The sequence below is a fragment of the Myotis nattereri genome (assembly GCF_964212035.1).
Source record: "Myotis nattereri genome assembly, chromosome: 5".
Taxonomy (NCBI): Eukaryota; Metazoa; Chordata; class Mammalia; order Chiroptera; family Vespertilionidae; genus Myotis; species Myotis nattereri.
In genome coordinates this window covers 105,882,048-105,901,417 of record NC_138080.1, presented here as the reverse complement: position 1 = coordinate 105,901,417, position 19,370 = coordinate 105,882,048, and the positions used below count along the sequence as shown (strand labels likewise).

At 56.9% G+C, this 19,370-nt stretch overlaps 1 protein-coding gene and 1 long non-coding RNA gene across 2 annotated transcripts in view; one reads left to right on the top strand and one right to left on the bottom strand.

Annotated features, from left to right (window-relative positions):
- Positions 1 to 19,370, bottom strand: part of LOC308520413 — a 274,969-nt gene that overhangs the window by 144,253 nt on the left and 111,346 nt on the right. The window lies entirely within an intron of this gene.
- On the top strand, positions 533 to 7,008 carry BOD1 (biorientation of chromosomes in cell division 1). Its single transcript, XM_081092945.1, has 4 exons — positions 533 to 996; positions 3,045 to 3,169; positions 5,088 to 5,284; positions 6,265 to 7,008. The coding sequence occupies exons 1-3, from the start codon at positions 538 to 540 to the stop codon at positions 5,281 to 5,283; spliced, it is 780 nt and encodes a 259-aa protein (XP_080949071.1). The 5' UTR covers positions 533 to 537; the 3' UTR covers position 5,284; positions 6,265 to 7,008.

The window sequence follows — 19,370 nt, the reverse complement described above, 5'->3', positions numbered from 1 at the left end:
CCATTATTTCCCAATTTTCTAAAATAACCATGCGTTACTATTAACATCAGAAGTGGGGAAAAGAACCCGAAAACACTTCTGAATAATAGACATTTGACTAATTCATTGTTTCCCGATTCCCCTGCATCATATTGTCCAAGGAGGCCGAGGGAGTGCAGGTTAAAAAGCACAGATTCCTAGGCCCGGACCCAGAGCACGTGGATGAGACTCTAAGGGATGAACCTGTTAATCTACCCCTTTAATCAGCCCCGCGGATGGTTCTTATAATCAGGCACCCTAGGGAGATGTTCATGTACAGCCAGGGTTGTAGTGATGGACCAGAAAGCCACCCGCCTGGGTGTTGCGGAAATCACGACGGCCCACGCCTACAAGTCCCATACTGCCCCGCAACTGCCCGCGAGCGGGTCCGAGGCCTGCCGGGAGTTGTAGTTCGGGCCCGCCCGCCCTCTTCCTATAAGAACGCCGGAGATGAGCGCTGCAAACCTCCCGCCCCACAAGGCCTATGCCAGAGGTGACGTCATCGGAGGAGCGCCCGGGATGGAGCGGGCGGCGTTGGCCGCTTATTCCAGCACCTCCGCCGCCTCAGAACCTGCCTCCTCCACCTCTTTCTCCGCCTCCGCCCCCCGTTTCCCCGCTGCCGCCCTCCCCTCCTCCGCCCCCTCTTCCCTCTCCCCCGCCGCCGCTGGTTCCCGCTTCTCCGCCACCTCTGCCCGACCCCTGCCCCTGAGAAGCAGCCGCATTGGGTCTCCCTCGCGGGCCCGGGGCGCAGGCATGGCGGACGGCGGCGGCGGGGGCGCGGGGGGCGGCGGCGCGGGCCCGGCCTCGGCGGGGGCGGGGACGGCCGGGGCGGGCGGCGCGGGGAGCGGCGGCCCCATCAACCCGGCGTCGCTGCCTCCCGGGGACCCTCAGCTCATCGCGCTCATCGTGGAGCAGCTCAAGAGCCGCGGCCTGTTTGACAGCTTCCGCCGGGACTGCCTGGCCGACGTGGACACCAAGGTACTGAGGCCGCTGGGCCGAACGGGACCGGGACCGGGGCCGGCGGGAGGCCGCCCGAGTAGCAGCTTTGCATTTCCAAAGCCGAGAGGAAAACAAAAGATGCGTCTGAAAACCCCAGCGGGGAGGTTAGGCCGCTGGGGGGCAGCACCGGGCGCCTGCGGAGCGGAGCGCACGTGGGTCGGGCTCCCAGCCCCGCCGGTGAGCTGTCCGGTGGAGCCCGGTCCGTGGCTTCTCCGAACTTGGGGTTTCGGTACTGGTGCCAGAGCCTGCACCCTCGCTTTGCCGAGAATGGGAGTCTGTGAGCCTCTCTAACAAACCTCCCCGGGATCGTAGCGGGGAAAGCCAGGTAAGCAAGCGAGGACGGTGTGGGCGCGCCGCCATCAGTCCCGGAGCTGCCCGCTCCTGTTCTCCGGCTGCGGGGCAGACTCGCGCGCGGCTGCGTGAAGGCACCTGGTGGGGAGCCGGCACCCTGCTCTGTGCGCCCTCGCTGGCCAAAGGGCATCTGGTGCCTGCTTTCCATGCTCATGCCATAGGTCAGCCCCCAGTAAGATGCTCCTTCACTTGACCTGGCTGCCAAGGTCCTCCCTTTGGTTACTAGCAGCTCCTGAGTCCGTCTTACTCCAGCTTCCTCCCTTTTATCTTCCTCCGCCAGGAAGGGACTCTCAGCTCCAGTTTTTTTAAAAAAAATCCCAGGGAATGTCTGCATTGCCTGCCTTAGCGTGGGGTCAGCCGCCCGCTGCTGTGGCCGGAACTCGGCGCCCACTGCCCTACTCTGGTCTAGACGGGAAGGTGGGCGCCAGGAAAAGGAGCTGCTAGGCAGATCGTACGTGAGAATTTTAACTCGCCCGTCCCCCTGCCTTCCTCCTTCCAGGGTTAGTGGAGAGTCTGTGTGTCTGTGAGGCAGTGTTCTGGGCCTGTTGGAAGAGTCCACTCGTGGACTGGAGGCCTGCTGATGCTTTTGGCGATTTCATTTACCTGGCTGTGAGCAGACTTTGGCCACAGTGACACATCTGTGTGGCTTATCACAAGCATTTGTTCTGCTATAGGGCTGTGTGTCCCCAGAGCTCAGCTGGTCTTGGGAGGCGTTCGCTGGTGACCCAGCTCTAGGTTGCAGGTTGCCAAGGCTGGGATCCCGCTATGGGTTGGGGGTAGGTCTGCTGCACATATACTCATTCTAAGTCCCAGACTAAAGGGGCAGGGGCTGCCCAGGACATGGGTGTCCTGGAGGGTCATCGGGGCACGAGAGCCACTAAGATTCCATTGACCAGAGCAAATCAGGCACTAAGCTCGGCACCTCGGGGGGAGGGGCGAGCAGTGCACGGATGACACCTGGTCTGGAGAAGAGCAGCTGGCGGTGCCAGACATTTCTGGCGGCTCGGAGCTTGCATTCCTTCTGTTCACCAAGTCCCCCTCGTTTTGTTCTGACGCAGCTGGTCTAGAATCAGTAAGGGCCTCTCCGCTCCTTTTTGGATATTCCGTGCCTCCCCCAGCGTTCCATGGGCTTTGGCTTCAGTCACGTTCCTGTGTCCGGCTGAGGGTGGGGGTCCGGGGGGCCCTTCGCTGGGAGCGGAGGCTTTCCTGAGCCTTGTTGCCGAGAACACCCCGAGGGCGAGGTGGGCGGTAACAGCCATTTTCCAGTTGGCAATGCCTGCGACTCAGGTTGTGGGGCTTGTTGAAGTCTAGGAGCTGGTAAGCGATGGAGCCGGGGAGAACCCAGCCCTTTGGTTCGGAAAGAGCCAGGGCCTGGCCTGTGGGCAAGCTGTTCACTTGGTCTGAGCCTAAATTCCCACCTTAAAGGGGGCAGGAGCAGGCTCATAGGCCCTCCCTCGGAGAGTTACTGGGAACGGGAGTGAGGTGACGAAGCACCTGGCAGGGCCGCCGTGAGGAAGGGGCACTCGCTGGCATTAACTCGCGTCTGCCTGCTGCGCGGCCGTGGAAGTGCAGTGAAGAACCCGAAAGGCCGTGTCTGTGAAAAGCCGTGTTCTCAACGACGTGACCTCAGCGTCCGTGCGTGTCACTTCTGACCTTGCCCCTGTCTGACGTTTTAGCCAGCGTACCAGAACCTGAGGCAGAAAGTGGATAATTTTGTGTCAACACATCTGGACAAGCAGGAATGGAACCCGACGATGAACAAGAACCAGCTGCGGAACGGCCTGCGGCAGAGCGTGGTGCAGTAAGTGTGCGGGACAGAGCGAAGGGCGGGAACGCGGGGCGGACGCACGGAGGCCGGTGAGGCCACTGTCCGGTCCAGGTGGACGGTGGCTCCAGGAGCTGCAGCAGACGGCTCCTTTACTAAAACTCACGTTCAAGGACGCACAGAACTCGGCTGAAATTCTTGCTGGTTTCTCCAGCCTGCGGAGGCTTCCTGTGCGCATCCCTACGGTGCATCCAGTCACTCCAGCTGGGTTGGGCACGAAGATATTTTTCCATTTATTTTTAGAGAGAGTGGGAGAGAGAAACATTGATGTGAGAGAAACACAGTGATTGGTTGCCTCCTGCACGCACCCTAACCAGGGCCTGGGCCAGGGAGGAGCCTGCAACCCAGGTACGTGGCCTTGACTGGAATCGAACCCGGGCCTCTTAGGTCTGCCCTCCGACACTCTATCCACTGAGCCAAGCCGGTAGGGCTGTCTGTGATTCTTGCTAACGTTTGGAATTTGAGGCAAATTCTAACGCCGTTTTGGAATGAAGATTTGCTACTTGGCCTGGAGTGTTGTCACCGGTGAGACCCTGCAGCCCCAGCACCGGCCGCTGGCTGGCCGTTCAGGCCCAGAAGCTGGGTCCCAGGTCCACGGCGCAGAAGGCTTCGCAGGCATCAGCTCTGCTGTTGAACCTAATTGTGACCGAGCCTTTCTCTACGTGATGTCTGCCCATTTCCCTGCTGCATTAGGCTCCATCTCCAGGAAAGCGAGCCGCTCTGGCTCCCCCTGATCCACACTGTGCTTCCCCTGGTCAGGCGGCCACCCCTGTGAATCTGCCGGAGATGGGGTGCAGTTGGAAAGTGATGAGCTTGTGACTAGAGAGGGGCGCCTGGCGCTGCCCTCGCAGTGTCTCGAGCTCCGCTTGTAGGGCGCGCGCTGCCTGGCGCGGTCTCCCTGAAGGTGCCCCGGCTCTGCTGGCGATGTGTTACACCCAGCTTCCTGCCGATGAGCTGTCCGCCCCCCCCCCCCCCCCCCCAGGCCAGGGCGCACTTTGCCACCGCTCAGCCTCAGGGCCCAGGGCCTGTGTCTCGTCTCACTGGTCGCCGTGGCGTCCTCGCGTTCGCTTCCTGGCCCCGTCTGCCCCGTCACTGCAGGGCCTGTTCTACCCAAGTAAAGACTTGCCTGGCCCAAGCGCTCTCACGTCCAAAGGAAGAGAAGTAGAGCTACCCGTGTGCTCTTGATGGTGTTCGCATATTTCAGTCCTTGGGAAACACTTTGGTTTGACCCTCCGTGGGCTCTTTTCCAAACTTTTCAAATGGGATGTGTTTCCTGTCGCCATACCTTCCTCATTACCTGCCAAAAATTTTGTCTAATTTTTGCTCTACTCAGAAAGGAGTTGGGGTGGATTTTAGCCCCCGAGGAGCTCAGAACCAATCTGTTTCCTGTCTGTCTACAAGTCCCTAGTGTGTGCTCTAGGTCACAGCCACAGCCGCGGCCCCGGGGAACGGTGGGACGTGGCCGTGCGTTGGCTGGAGTAGCCAGGCTGCCGCGGGAGGCTCCTGCTTCGGCCAGAGAGCAGATGTGAGGGAGATGGAGCCGTGGGGAGCCTCGCTGGCTCTGGCAGCGCGATGACGGTTTCAGCTCTGCCCGTCACCGAGCGCTTCAAGTCCCTTTCACTCTCCGGGCCAGGCCTTTGCGCGTGGTCCCTGCACGGGGCGGAGGTGGCAGTGGGGGAGACTGTGCGTCAGGCGTGATGGTAGCTTCTGGTGGGAGCTGCTGCTCTAAAGGGGAAACACAGCAACTTGAGCTCTGAGCTAATGGGTCGCCTTGGAAAGAACCCCCTGGAGTAGCTGCAGCTTTGACCCGGGGGTGTTGGCTGGGCTCCCACGTGACACTGCTGGGGACGAAAGGTCAGAGTGACTGAGTAACAGTGATCTGTGTCTCCACAAGGTCAGGGATGTTGGAAGCTGGAGTGGACAGAATCATTTCTCAGGTGGTGGATCCCAAACTAAACCACATCTTCAGGCCACAGATAGAGCGAGCCATCCATGAGTTCCTGGCGGCCAAGAAGAAAGAAGCCGCTCCAGCGCCCCCTCCAGAGCCAGAGAGCCAGGACGCCCCGGGCCCCGCCCAGGACGCCTCCTAAGGTCCGTATTGTCCTAGTGCAGACAGTCTTGTCTGCAGAGAAGTATGAGCAGACGGGCCTCACCGACCACTGTGCGCTGAGGGTAGCGTCTTCCCGAGTCAGTGAGGAGTCTGTGCCCCGGAGCCCAGTGTCCCAGCTGTGAGGAGGCGCTGCCTTAGGCACCCGCTGGGGTGGGGAGGCGCTGCCTTAGGCACCCGCTGGGGTGGGGAGGCGCTGCCTTAGGCACCCGCTGGGGTGGGGAGGCACTGCCTTAGGCACCCGCTGGGGTGGGGAGGCGCTGCCTTAGGCACCCGCTGGGGTGGGGAGGCGCTGCCTTAGGCACCGCTGGGGTGGGGAGGCGCTGCCTTAGGCACCCGCTGGGGTGGCTGGGGTGCCCCAGGGAAATTCAAATGAGAGTCCCTGCTTTTCTGAAATTGCTTAAATGTGGGTTTGCGATTTGGATATAAAATCAAGCAGTGCATTCAAAGGCGGCCTCGCCCTAAATGGGCTGAAGTGCTTGAAACCCTGCCGGCTGTCCTGTGGTTAAAGGGACCTGAGGGCCACTGTCAGTCACCAGGGCTCTTCTGGGCAGCGCACCCTCTATTACCTTTGGGACTGAATGTTTAAAATCGGCCGCGGATGCACAAAGCACTGCTCCTTCAGGGTCTGAGCTGTGGCAGCAGTGGACTTGCACTTGGCCGTCGTTGGGGACCACTGGACTTCCTCGCCCTCACTCTGCTGCGGGTCCTGTTTGTAAGGTTCCTCGGGGTGTCTGTTATCTTTGAGAAGCATCAACGAGTGAACAGGCGGGAGCACCGGGCTCGCATGGGGCACTCGGGCAAGAGCAGAGCTGCCTGTGGTGCCCACGGGGGAGCCGCATGCCACGGGCGTAAAGCAGTCCCCTCACGCCCTCCTGGTCTAACCGTAAATTCCTTTAGGAACAGAAGCCTCGGTCAGTGTAGTCTCATCAGTAAGCATTTTGATAGACTCTCTTCTTTTTAGATGACGCCTGGCATCTTCTGGAAGCTCCGCTGAACAGTGGTGAAGTGGACTCAGTTCATACGGTACGGCTTCAGACGAAGACAGGCCAAGGTCGTCACTGATTTCACCTTTGACTTTGGAGCGTGGTCCACGCTGATCGGGGAGCGAGTTTGGCGGCAGGAATGCTGGCCTCTGTGCCCCTGCCGCGTGGCCAGCCCGTCCCAGGGACCACACCAGCAGACACTACAGAGAACTAAGGAAACACTACATCAACCAGGGTTGTCCTGAAACAGACCTTTATACTTGAACTTGGACTCTGCGTGTGGGCTCTAGGGTTTGTGTTCGGGGAAAAACAAAAGCTGCAATGGAGGAAGGTGAGCAGTCCCACGGGGGCAGCTCCTGGGAAGGGCCGCGGTGAGCTGGGAGGGGTCTGTGGCCGGGCTGGTTGGCATTGCTTCTCAGAGTTGCAGACTAGAGTGTGCGAGCCGTGCGCATCGAATGGCTTTAAAGTTGTGACCCTCTTGTGCGTGAACCTTGTAGCTTCAGTGTCCTTTCCCCGAAGCGGCGACCAGCGTGACCCCACAATGCAGGTCACCCGACCCTAGTAAAGGGAACGTGTGCAGGCTCCCTGCCCAGGGCTGCCTCCTGCCCTGCCAGGACAGGAAGTCTTGGGTGTGTTCACTGTGTTCTCATGTTGGCATTTTTTAGGAAGTGGATGGTTAGTAAAATGCCTAAGTTTTATAATAAAATCATTTGATACTCTTACTCTGAGGCTCCCACTAAATCTTAGATCCCAGGTCCAAAAGGTAACCCTTCCCCCGCCCACATGCCACTCCTGTGCACAGCGCGTGACGTCGGTGGGGAAGGGTCGGAAGAAGTAACGGGAAATGCCGTCGCCCTGAAGCCGCAGGCGCAGGTGGACGTGGTGGGCAGGTCCTCTCTTCCCCTGGACCAGTTAGTGCTGGTCTACAGCTGAGGACAGGGCCTTATATTCATGTTTCTCAGACTTGAAAGTGCAGGAGGATCACCCAGGAATCTTGGAAAAAATGAAAATTCCAGTGAAAAATTTCTGGGTCGGATCTGAGCGTGTGTCTAACAAGCTGGTGATGCTGAGGCTGCTGGTGCTCTGCAAGCACAGTGCCCCCCTCCCACCCCGCCCTGGGTCTTCGGTTCTTAGGTGAGTCCGCTACTGGATATTGTTAACCTAGTAACCTATCACCTGCAGAAGTCCTAACTTAACGTCATCAGTAGGTTCTTGGAAACTAGAACATGAAGCAAAACGAAATATAGCAAAATCCATCCTACCATCGGCTAATTGGTATACACAAGAGCTTAGTTCCCATGGCATCCTGGCCACAGAAACATCACCACCTTCTACATAAAAGACCCAAAACACTGCTAATATTAAAGAAACAAATGCGAGCGATATGTACCTCTAAAAATGATGAATAGAAGCAATTCCATTATTTTCCAACCTGCTTATTCTAGTCCACGGTCGGCCACAGGTGGCCAGTGTCCTGGCAGCTTGGAGGCAGCCCCGCCCTGCACAGAACATTGTGTTTCTATGTCAGGAGTCACATAGACAAGAGATGATTTCATCTGAAATGGTTATCAGATCCAGAAGTAACTACAGACACCGCTGTTGGCACAGAGGACTGCCTTTTTGGCTCCAGTGAGCCCAACTGAAAGGAAGTAGTGCCCGTAATACCTTGATTAAAAGTAGTTTCATTGTCAGGCTGGGGAGGGGAGTCAAGACCACGGCACTAGGGGAGCTGGCAGAGGTTTTCTCTGAACTCCCCTTATCTGTCTAAGGACAGATCCTCCAAAAGGAACTGAATTGTCATTAATCCTCTTTCTGGGAGTTTCATCAACCAAAGAAGATTGACTTATTACAGGAGAGGAGACCAGAAGTCCACACCACACCCAGACAAACTCTGTCACATACTATCATACCCCCCATCTACTCACGGGCCCATTTGCCTTTCCTAAACGTCATTTACTCTCCCCAAAGATGCCTACACATCCCCCTTCCTCCTTCCTAATTAAGATGGAATTTAAGCCAGAGTTCTAAGCCACCTCAGAGAGTTGCTCATTTTTCCCTGGGTATCTCCCACATATACATGAGGAACACACGTTTAATAAACTGTTACTCTGTTGTTCGTGTTTTCCTCTTGTTAATTTGTCTTTTATTACAAGAGTCTCAGGTAAGAACTCTGTAGGGAGAATTATTTTTGTTCTACAACAGCAAGAGATTGGATGTGGCAAAAGCGAAACCAAGTATCAGAGGCTGAATGTGGTCAGGTTTACCCAGCCCGCAACATGGAACAGCAGTTGGGTAAAATCTTGAGTCTATGGGGCTTCTCTGAGAAATGAGGTGTTACACTTTGTTCTCCCTGAGCCATTTTGTCCAGCTGAAAAGTCCTTCATCTGATCACTGCATGGAGGCTCTGTCACATGCTGTGCAGGTCCCCAATCATTCACTTACCAACGTTACAAGTCCTCAACTATCTGGGCTTTGCCTTCTCCCTTTAATTTCTGCTTACACACTGGAGCTCTTTTCTGAGTTCACCTGTTTCCTATAAGGCCTTGCCAATCACAGGCAATGCCACCATAACATACTCTACTTCCCAACCTCTTCCCTAATGGCCACAAGTTCGTTAGGCCCATGATCTGCCCCCGAGTTACTGCTGCCCAGTCCCTATTGCTTCTCCTCACCCAGCCCCACCTGGTGGCTCAGGGACTACTTGTAACCTTTGACCTGACCCCTACTTCAAGGTCACACAGTATGAACTGACAGCTCCTTCTTGAAGGAACCAGCCAGAGGGTGGTAACGATGAAGAGAACAAAGGGCTGAAGCAGTGAGTCCATGGCCTGGGGCAGCGCCTGCCCGCTGGGGCCGGTGGCCTCGCTGACTCCGGGCTTGGCGACACCAGCAAACGGGGGCCACCTCCCAGATTGGGAGCCAGCCTGGCCCTCTGTTCTCTATTCACACCGTTACCATCTCCACCCGCCCCTCTGCTTGTGTCTCTTGCTGTGGCTCAGTGTCAGCCACGGTGGTGGCAGCTGCCTGTCTCTGGTGCCTGCCCGGGGCTCATTCCTCATACACCAGTCAGACTGCCACAGACATACCCACCAAATCGGGTCTAAGTCCACACAGCCCTTTTCATGAGCTGTGGCAACTAACAGAAACTCACTTATCCTATATAATAAAAGGCTAATATGCAAATAGACCAAACAGCAGAACGACTGGTCACTATGACACGCACTGACCACCAGGGGGAAGACGCTCAATGCAGGAGCTGCCCCCTGGTGGTCAGTGCGCTCCCACAGGGGGAGCTCCACTTATCCAGAAGCCAGACTCCGCTAGTGAGTGCAATGGTGGTGGCGGGAGCCTCTCCTGCCTCCACAGCAGTGCTAAGGATGTCCAACTGACGGTGTAGGCCCCCTCCCCATGGACATTCCCTGGGGCTCCCGGATTGCGAGAGGGCACAGGCCAGGCTGAGGGACACCTCCCCCCACCCCCCCACCCCCGCACAAGTGCATGAATTTTGTGCACCGGGCCTCTAGTATTCCATAAGTTATTAATGTTAGGATTGTACTGGTTTCCACTCCAAGCACAAATCTCTGCATAAACGCTTGGGCAAGGGTGGATGAAAACACAGTGGACATTATTGGATCAAATCTCCACAAAGGAGCATTGTCACATGTCATCCTCATGAAGCCTGTGCTGGGAACACCTGGTCTACAGATGACCTGGACACCCAGGACCACTTCCACCTGCCCTGGACCAGCCTCCCACCTCCCCACGTCACTGGGGACGACGTTGGCACAGCCACTGCTGGTAAAGTGGCCCTTGATTATCAGCGGAGTCCTCAGCCCCAAACCCTGACAGCGAGCTCTGGGAGACCAGCTGGCCCACACAGGGGCTGGGTCTACCCAAGCTGGTTCCCGGATGGCGGGCCCGCTGTCCTAGACACACATTAGGGAGAGGGAACCATCGACCTCCCAAACCTGTGAGACGGGGCAGGAGGAAAACACCAAAACACCGTGCATGTTCCCAGCAGAGACGTTCCCGTCGGAACAGAGCTGCTGCGGGGCCCTTCCCTCGCCATCTGGAGGAGCTGGGCGATGTGCTCCACTGCCCCTTCCTACCTGTGCAGCCTCTGCACTCACCGGTCCCCTCGGACCCTCAGTCTCCTCGTCTGTAAACTGCTTTGAGGACTGTAGCTGATACTCAAACAGCAACTACTGGGGTTAATTTTACCTGGGAAGGCAAACAACCAAGGTGCATGCAGCACAGTCTCCCACTTCAGAGCGCTCAGGACTCAAATCACAGCTCCCTAAGAACAGAGGGGCAAGGTTCTCAGCCCGTCTGCATCCGTGTGAACCTGGGTAATGGCTGTGAGGTCTTTCTCTCGGCCTGAAGCAGACCTGGCCTGACTCTGCCTTCCAGCTCACCCTGAGATCGGCCATTTTCCCGCCGAGTGCGGTCTGAGAGCTGCCTTTGTGGGCAGCCGCCCAGGCCCGACCGCAGCGCTGGGTCCTGTCAGTGCCGCTGCTATAGACCAACAGAGGTGGGTAAGTAACACCACTCCCTGGGGCCCACAGGAGGTCAGCGGGAGGGTGCACCCTGGGTGGATGGAAATAACAACCAAGCCCAGGGCAGGCCATGGGACAGGGCAGGCCACGGGACAGGAAAGGCCACGGGACAGGGCAGGCCACGGGACAGGGCAGGCCACGGGACAGGGAAGGCCACGGGACAGGAAAGGCCACGGGACAGGGAAGGCCATGGGACAGGGAAGGCCAAGGGACAGGAAAGGCCACGGGACAGGGAAGGCCACGGGACAGGACAGGCCACGGGACAGGACAGGCCACGGGACAGGGAAGGCCACGGGACAGGCAGGCCACAGAAGACCCCTGGCCGGGTAGGGCAGCAAGCAGGATGCTGGAGCCAGAAGGCATCCAGGCTGCATCCCTGGCTTCTGTGTTGTCCACCCCGGTGAGGCCTGGCCATCGCCCCGCCCTGGTGTTTGCTCTCCTTCTATCTTGCCTCCCACCATATGTGGCCACAGTGCGCACGCCCACGCACCTTACACACCACCTCATAACACCCTCACCATCCCATGGGATTGGCGCCATCACCGATGAGGACATGAGTCTCAGTACCGTGACCTCAGCAAGAAACGTGCCTCTCGGGTGTCGGGGGCAGGTGGCCCGGGGACAGACCAACCCAGAGAGCAGGCGTCCTGCAGCCGCGCGCTGGAGCGTGGGTGCAGCTGACGGGCGGCAGCGGGGAAGAAGGTGATGTCGCCGAAACGAGTGGAAACGTCAGTCTTTCTTCCCGGAAACAAACCTCAGTCCTTAGGTGACACCAACTCCTCTGGCAGGGACTGCGTGACCTTGGCAGGCTCTCACTGACCTTGAGACCTTCCCAGCAAGTGAGCTCCATAGCCAACAGGACAGACCCGTACATGCCCACGGAGCTCCCCAGGGCCAGGCAGATGCTGGCAGTCGGAGCGTTTTATTAGGTGGCTGTCCCTCTGCAGGGAAAATAGCCTTTGCCTGTAGTCGCCAGATCTTGTTTTGCTGTCCATGAAACAGTCCCGGCTACAAGAGTCTTCCCTTTCATCGAGTGGAAGGTTCCCGGCGGCTCCCCCAGAGCTGGGACCTGCTTACAGCCCAAGGCCCATCTCCCTGCCCCGGCGACTGGGACACTCACGGAGAGAGGACACGTGGTTCCAGGAGGCCCAGGCACACCGCTCAGCGCTGGCCCCTCATCCACAGAGGAGAGCGGACATACTTGGGACATTCTTGGGACAGGCTATTTGCTGTGTGTTTGTAACTCTATGAGCTTTCTTTTTTTTTTTTCCTTTAACACTCTTCTCAGAGCAAAAGAGAAAACTTTCCACTATTGTTTGGGAAACTCAGAAGTATATTATGTTAAGATTCTGGGGAACGACTATTAGCTTGAGTGGAGCCATGGAGGCAGGCACGTCTCCTCCCTCCCTCCCCCTCGACTGGCACCCTCCCCTTCTCTCCCTAAGGGTTAGAAGAGCAATCCCAGGCCTGGACTCCCTCCAGACCCCCTTCTCCTCCCCTTTTCGCTCCCCCTCCCCCTCTGGCTGGTAACAGATTCCCAATGAATGGCTCCAATCTCCCTCTTGTGCAGAATAACAAGCAAATCATTCCCTTGCTCCTCCTGCAGGAGGGAGCAGACGCCTCTGTGAGTGTGGCTGCACTTAGGAACTTCCTCCAAAGCCTGCAGAGTGGAGCCGGAGGAAAGGCTAACAAACGCCCCCTCAAGGTCAGAGATCAAGGTCAGTGTCAGAGCGATAAGTCATTTGATGGTATGTTCCTCCCCCAAACCTATAACCTCAGTCTAATCAGGAGAAAAACAGCAGACAAGTCCCAGTTGAGGGATGTTCTACAGAACAGCCGACAGGGCTGCTCACACCGTCAAGGTCACCAAAGACAAGGAACATCTGAGAAACTGCCACAGCCACGAGCAGCCTATGAGAGGGCCCTGGGCCATTCCTCAGGGCGCTCCCGAGGGCTTGGGGGCCAGCGTCCCATGCGAGTGTTTATCCCGTAACCACCTGCCCAAATCAGCTATTTCAATGGGGTCGAGACGCTCCGTTGGTTCCCATGGGAAGCTCTGGGTGGATAATAAAGGAATAAAGGCCCTAGCTGGTTTGGCTCAGTGGATAGAGCATTGGTCTGCAAACCAAAGGGTCCCAGGTTCGATTCTGGTCAAGGGCATGTACCTCGGTTTGGTTGCAGGCTCCTCCCCTGCCTGGGCCCCGGTCAGGGCGCGTGCAGATGGCAACCAATAGGTATGTTTCTCTCACATCAATATTTCTCTCTGTCTCTCTCTCGCTCTCCCACTCTCTTTAAAAACCAATGGAAAAATATCCTTGGGTGAGGATTAGCAAGAACAACAAAAAGACTTTAAAAGGAATGTTTGTGACTTGCACGCTGCTGATCCCCGGGACTGTTTGGACTGGCAGATGCCGCAGGAGCGAAGCATTTGGAAGAAGTGTCTGGAAGCAGCGCGACCGCCCCCCATGTCCCTCCCAAGCCCTTGCCCGCAGGCAGCCTTGCTCCGCGCCAGCGTGCACCCTCCCCTGAGTGCAGTCTGTCCCGTGAGTTCTGCTGCGCTGTGGGAACCGCATCCCTGCTAGTGGGCGCCTCCAGGAAAGGCCCTGAGGTCCCGCATCTCCCTGCCAGCAGCTCGCAGCGCTGGGTGGGCATCTGTCGCACGTCCCTTCCTCGCAGAGTGGCCCTGGGCCGCACAGCCAGGGTGCAGGGTGGGTCCCCAGTAGAGGGCACACTCCGTACAGCTGCCAGCGGCCCCAGACCCCACCCCAGGAAGGCAGTGCCTCCCAAGGCCCTCGCTGAGCACCCCGCGGGGGCCCACACTCGGCGTCACCCCTCTCTCATTTCCATCATCCGATACGTGCACAGAGGGGAGTTCACGTTGAACTTTTACGAAAAGCCTCCTCTCCCTGCGGGGAAATCTGAGAGACGAGGGGAGGAGAGAGGCAGCGGGCTGGGCAGGAAGAGCCAGAAGTGGAGCGTTCTGGGCGCGGGCCCCTGGCCATCCTGGAGGCAGGCGGGCAGGATGCTCGCCTCGTGGAGGAGGCCAGTGCCGCTGGACACTGGGGACCCGGCTTCCCCAGCAGTCTGGCTGCGGCCCCTCCCTGCCCACCTGGGAGCGAGGGGGGTGGACCGGCCTGGTCCTGGCAGGACTCTTCCTCCCGCCCACCTCTCCCAGCCTTTCCCTTCCCAGGGGCCGGGACTCTATCCTGAGGGCGACCTGTAAGTTGTGCCTTAATCTTCAGCCCCCTGTGCTCCGTCTTCCGTCCCTCCCTCCTGCTCTCCCCTGGAGCAGATGTGGCCAAGCCAGGTCCTCTAAACATCCGTGAGCCCCCAGCTGCCTTCCTCCGGGACCGGGAGCCCCGGCTCCTCCAACTGCCGGCTTCATCCAGGACCTCGGTTCTCCAGCGATTCCCACCCCTCGCTGAAATCCCTGCAGATCCGCACACACCGGGGGAAGGGGGAGGCTATTTTGTTTAAATATTGGCCACAGTCGGAGCCTGCTTGCCTGGAGGGTGTGGACTCGCTCAGTCCCGGGGGGCGGGGGTCAGGGGGGGTCCTCTCTGGGAACCACCTGGACACAGGAGGTGTGTGGAAGGGGCGGCTGAATCGTGCTGATTAAGGAAGGAACGGCGTTTGGAACTGGGCCCGCGGCTGCACGCCGGCCGCGGGAGGAGGCAGGGTTTGCAGGAGTCACCCCGGGACTTCGGGGCCCAGTGAGTCGCCGGGGGGGGGGGATGACACCTCCGCTAAGTGCAGGCCTTCAGGAAACATCTGCTGCACCTGACAGCTGCGAGCTGCTGGTCGGGGAACCAGGCTACGCTGACATGGACAGAAAGAGTCCCCCGGGGAGGCAGGGATGAGGAGGAATGCTCAGCGCGAACAGGAAACCAGAGGCAGGAAGTGGCCACTCAAGTGTCCCCCTGAGGAGGGGGCAGGTGGGAGTCTGGGAACATGTGGGAAGGAGCCCCAGGCTTTTTTTTTTCCGTAATACGGGGATGCGGGCTCCGGAAGGAGGGCCCTGACTGGTGAATGTGGGGACACGCACAACGAAGGCATGTGGGACACATGTGCACACACACACATGCACACACACGTCTGCAGGACCAGCTCATGAGCAGTGATTCTCAGTCTTGGCAGCAAATCTGAGCTCCCCGGGGGCTTTATAAACATGCCCAGCCGACCCTCCACCCAAACAGTGCCAGGCTCCCTGGGTAGGGCCGGGCACAGGGGAGATGGGAGATGTGGTGCAGGCACAGTCGGGCAGCTCTGTCCCCAAGCAAGGAACCTGGCCCCAGCTGCCCAGAGCGCTGATGTCACCGGCCTCCACAGCAGGAGCCTCAGCTGAACCCTCCCGTCCATCAGGCTCTCACCCGCTTCCCCTCCCTTCCCATTCACTCCCTCCTCCCGGGCCTCCCCGGGGGCAACCGGAACTCTCCCACGGGCACCAGACACCAGAGGCAGGAATGTGCCCTCCAAACACGCTGAGAATCATTTCTTAGAGCAAGCGTGTTCCATGCAGTCAGGCCACATGCTCGTACTAAAAGAGTACCCGTGTTTTAACTAACATTCACATGTAACTGGGCATCCAGTGGTTTCAGTTGCTAAATCTGACAACCGGAGGTAGGCACAGCTTAAAAACACGAAGGGGAAAGACTTCTTACCCCGCACGGAGGAGAGATCTGGAGAGACCACCAGCCCCGGCCCCAGCGTCAGACCCCAGGGGTCCCGGCCCAGACCCCCTGAGAATGAGCAGAGCTTCCCTCTCCCCACGGGTCAGGGGCCCTTGGCACGCCGCGTTGCCACCAGCAGAGGGCGCACCGTGAGCGGCAGGAGGAACCAGCTTGGGCGAGGCAGCGAAGAGGGCAGGGCCTTCCAACTGCACTGCGGTGGCTCAAGGACAGGACGGGGCGAGGGCAAGAAGGCCCCAAACGAGCACTGATCCTCAGGCAGGGGGAGGGGGGCCATTCGAGGGAAATGGCGTCCTCTTCCAACTAAACCCTGAGAGCAGCCAAGATGAAATAGAGTCGGGTGCAGACAGGGTAGCAAGGGAAGACCCCACACACTGGGAGAGGTTCCTTTTCGCGTGGTGTCTTGTTTGCTTGTGTGTTTTAATTGCACAAATGAAACAGTCTGACTGTCCAGAGTAAACATGAAGGTCACCCTCTCACACCCTCCACCCCGCCTGCCGCCCTGTAGTCGCAGGGGTGACACATTTCCTGTGGATCGCCCCAGAACTTTCTCTACGCGTGGACTGTGTGCGCGTGCACATGATCTGGGTTCACTGGTAAAATTCTTTACACAAAAGCCATCACGGTATGTCTGATGCATGTTTATCTACCTGTAGTTTCAGAAACCGCATTTTTTTTCATTTAATACGTTTTGAGGATCATTCTGTGACATACATGATGCTAATTTCATTTTATCTTCATAATGATCCTGTGAGGCAGGGGCTATGGTGAGCCTGCATTTACAGAGGGAGAAAGCACGGCACAGAGAGGTTCAGGGAGCGGCCCGAGATCACACAGCAAAACTGTAGTGAAACTGAGATTTGAACCGAGGCCATCGGTCTTGGGAGCATAAATGGGGCGGCACTCTTCTGTGATGCTTACTTCTCAGCAGGCACCACAGGTCAGGCCACGGGGTGTTCAGCCTCTGCCTTTCTTCTGGGCATTGAGCTGTGCCTCAGCTTCCGCCAGGACCGATGGTGTGGCGGGGGGGGGGGGGGGGGGCCTGGTGCGAGTGGCTGGGGCTCTGCAGGGTAATGGGTCTCATTTCCACAAATACTGCCACATGTCACCCCCCATCCCAGCAATCGTGTCTGAGCATCCTTGTCCCCCTTGCTGCCACCAAAGGCATTCTGGGAAGAAGGAGCAGCCTGGAGGGAGGTACGGGGATGTGGCTATGGGACGGCTCCACTGAGGCCGCGAGTGGGGTCTGCGTGCAGATGGAAAATGTATGTTTTCTTCTCTGCAAATTTAACGGGCGCTACCATGACCCTTTATTATATTTTAGTTTGCATTCCCCCATTACCAGGGATATAAGCATCTTTTTGTATGTTTATGAGCCATTTGTAATTCTATGCTGTGAACTTTACGTTGATACTCTTACCGCACTTCACCCAGTGGGGTGTTCATATTTGTTGCTGTTCTAATATTATGGGATATTAGTCCTTCATCAGTTATATAAGCTGCAAATAATATCTTAAAGCCCCGTTGCTAATATGAACACCGTTTATTTTTTATCCACACCCAAGGATATGTTTACGAATTTTAGGGAGGGAGGAAGGGAAAGCAAGAGAGGGAGAAACATCGATGTGAGGAGACACATCGGTCGGTTGCCTCCCATACGCACTCTGACGGGGGAACAAACCCGAAACCTAGGCATGTGCCCTGACCAGGAACGCAACCCGAAAAATGTCGGTGCCCAGGGCGATGCTCCCACCAGCTGAGCCACCTGGCAGGCGAGGTTTTATTAATAGCGATGGGATTGTCCCAGACTATTGTGTGGGGCACGTTGGTGTGTCAGGAATGAAAGGGGAAGGGCAGACTGCGTGCCCAGCATTTCACTGATGGACAGAAACGCCAGGGAGCAGCGACGCTCACGACAGCCCACGGGAATCTAATAAACTGCCGCAGTGCCCACCAGACATAAACGGATTTCTAAAATAGCAATAAATGTTTCGAACGAGAGTGAGCAATAAAGCAAATATGACAAAACTAGAGGCCCGGTGCACGAAATCCATGAGAGAATCAGCCCTCGCAGCCCCGGCTTCATCCCGAAGGTCGGTCCATTTGCATATTATTCTTTTATTATTATAGATATTAACAATTGATGAATATGGAAAGTCTGTGCTATTCCTGCAACTTTTGGGTCAGTTTGAAATTATTTCAAAATAAAAGTTGTCTAAAAATCCTTAAAAATGTTTGTACGTTCTTCCCCAGTGTTTAAATACCAGGATTGCTCCATGAGAATACACGTATATGTTACTAGTGTTAAGCGTTTTTAATGATTAAATAGGCATTATAAATGAAATGTCTGGCGAACTGCAAATCAGCTGTTAAATATTAATTATTACATGTATTTTCATTCTATTTATTATGAATATGACTATTACACTTACTGATATTGTAACTATTTTGAGTAGTTCTCAAACTGCAGAGAGCTGCTGCTTCCATGGGTCCCTGGTGCCCCAGCCATGTCATTTCGACCCCTGGGACCCCACCAGGTCATTTTCCATGTTCCTGGCCTGGACGCCAGCCCCAGGGAGCTCTCCAGACCACCCCCGCCCCAGCCCGAGGCTTTAGGCAGTGCTCTCTCTGCCTGCTAGAGGGCGCTCACAACTCCTGGTAGGCCTGGGCCGGGGCAGAGCCTGAGATCTGAGATACAGGCCCACAGCCACAGGATCCGCCCCACCCCCGCTGTGGGCTGAAGGGAACCTGCCCACCCCAGCGCTGATTGCCTGCGGTCTCTGGAACCCAATTCAATTCCCTGATCCCTTCCCCCCGCCCCCAACACCCCCAACAGGTATCTCTTGCCTCGTAGGCAATACTAAAAATGCATAAAAACCAATAATTAAATTCTGGAGACTGGACCTGGGGAAGTGCAATGACATCAACCAATACAGACCATCTACTCTACTACGCAGAGGTGGCCACACAGAGCAGCTCCCAGGTGTGTTCTGTGCAGCCTCCGTGTTGTCCGAGAGACTGAATTAGGGTCAACATTTTAAAATGGAGAGGTTGCACAGAAATTCAGATTCCCATCTTTGCTTACAAAATGGGGTGAAAGGAGCCCACATTCTCACATTGGCAACACGGCTCTGGGGCTATGGAACGATTACCCCCTTTGAGCGGGTATGCACTCCAGCTCCCCACAGTCCCCACCAGGCCCTATTGTCTCACCCTGGGGACACCGCACTGCCTGTCACCTGTTCTGTCTGCCTGGCCCTGTGGGCCTCTGGCTTTGCCACCCAGACCTACAGACAAGCCTAGATTACTCAGATCCCGGAGAGCGGGCAGTTCCCATCGGTCACATTTCTGTCCACGTTTAAGAAAAACCCTTGAGGTGGCAAGGTTTTCTGGGAAGATATTTTTTAATTATACAAGATGTCGCTATGCATCTGTGTCATCATTATGACCCCTGTGAAAACTCAGAGGTGGACACTTTGAGTTCAAGCCGGGGTGACCCTGAACAGTCGCTTAATCTTCCCGTGCCTTAGCTTCCTTGCCTGTAAGATGGAGAGATTAAAGGCCTCCTAGAACGCTTTGGAAATCAGGGGGACCATCTGTTTGAAAGCCCTTAGCCAGCGCCTGGCACACAGTACGAGCCAAGTAAGTGTCAGTGATGATTATCATTCGTCACTGCGCAGGGCAGCTGAGCCCATGGGGAAAAGAGGCCACAAAGTCACCTGAAGGTCATGGGCACACCGATGGCCGGGCCCCGCCCCCCGAGTTTCTGATTCAGTACGTCTGGGCTGGCGCCTGAGACTGTGCCCTCTTTAGTGAGTTCCCAGGTGATAGCAGATCTGC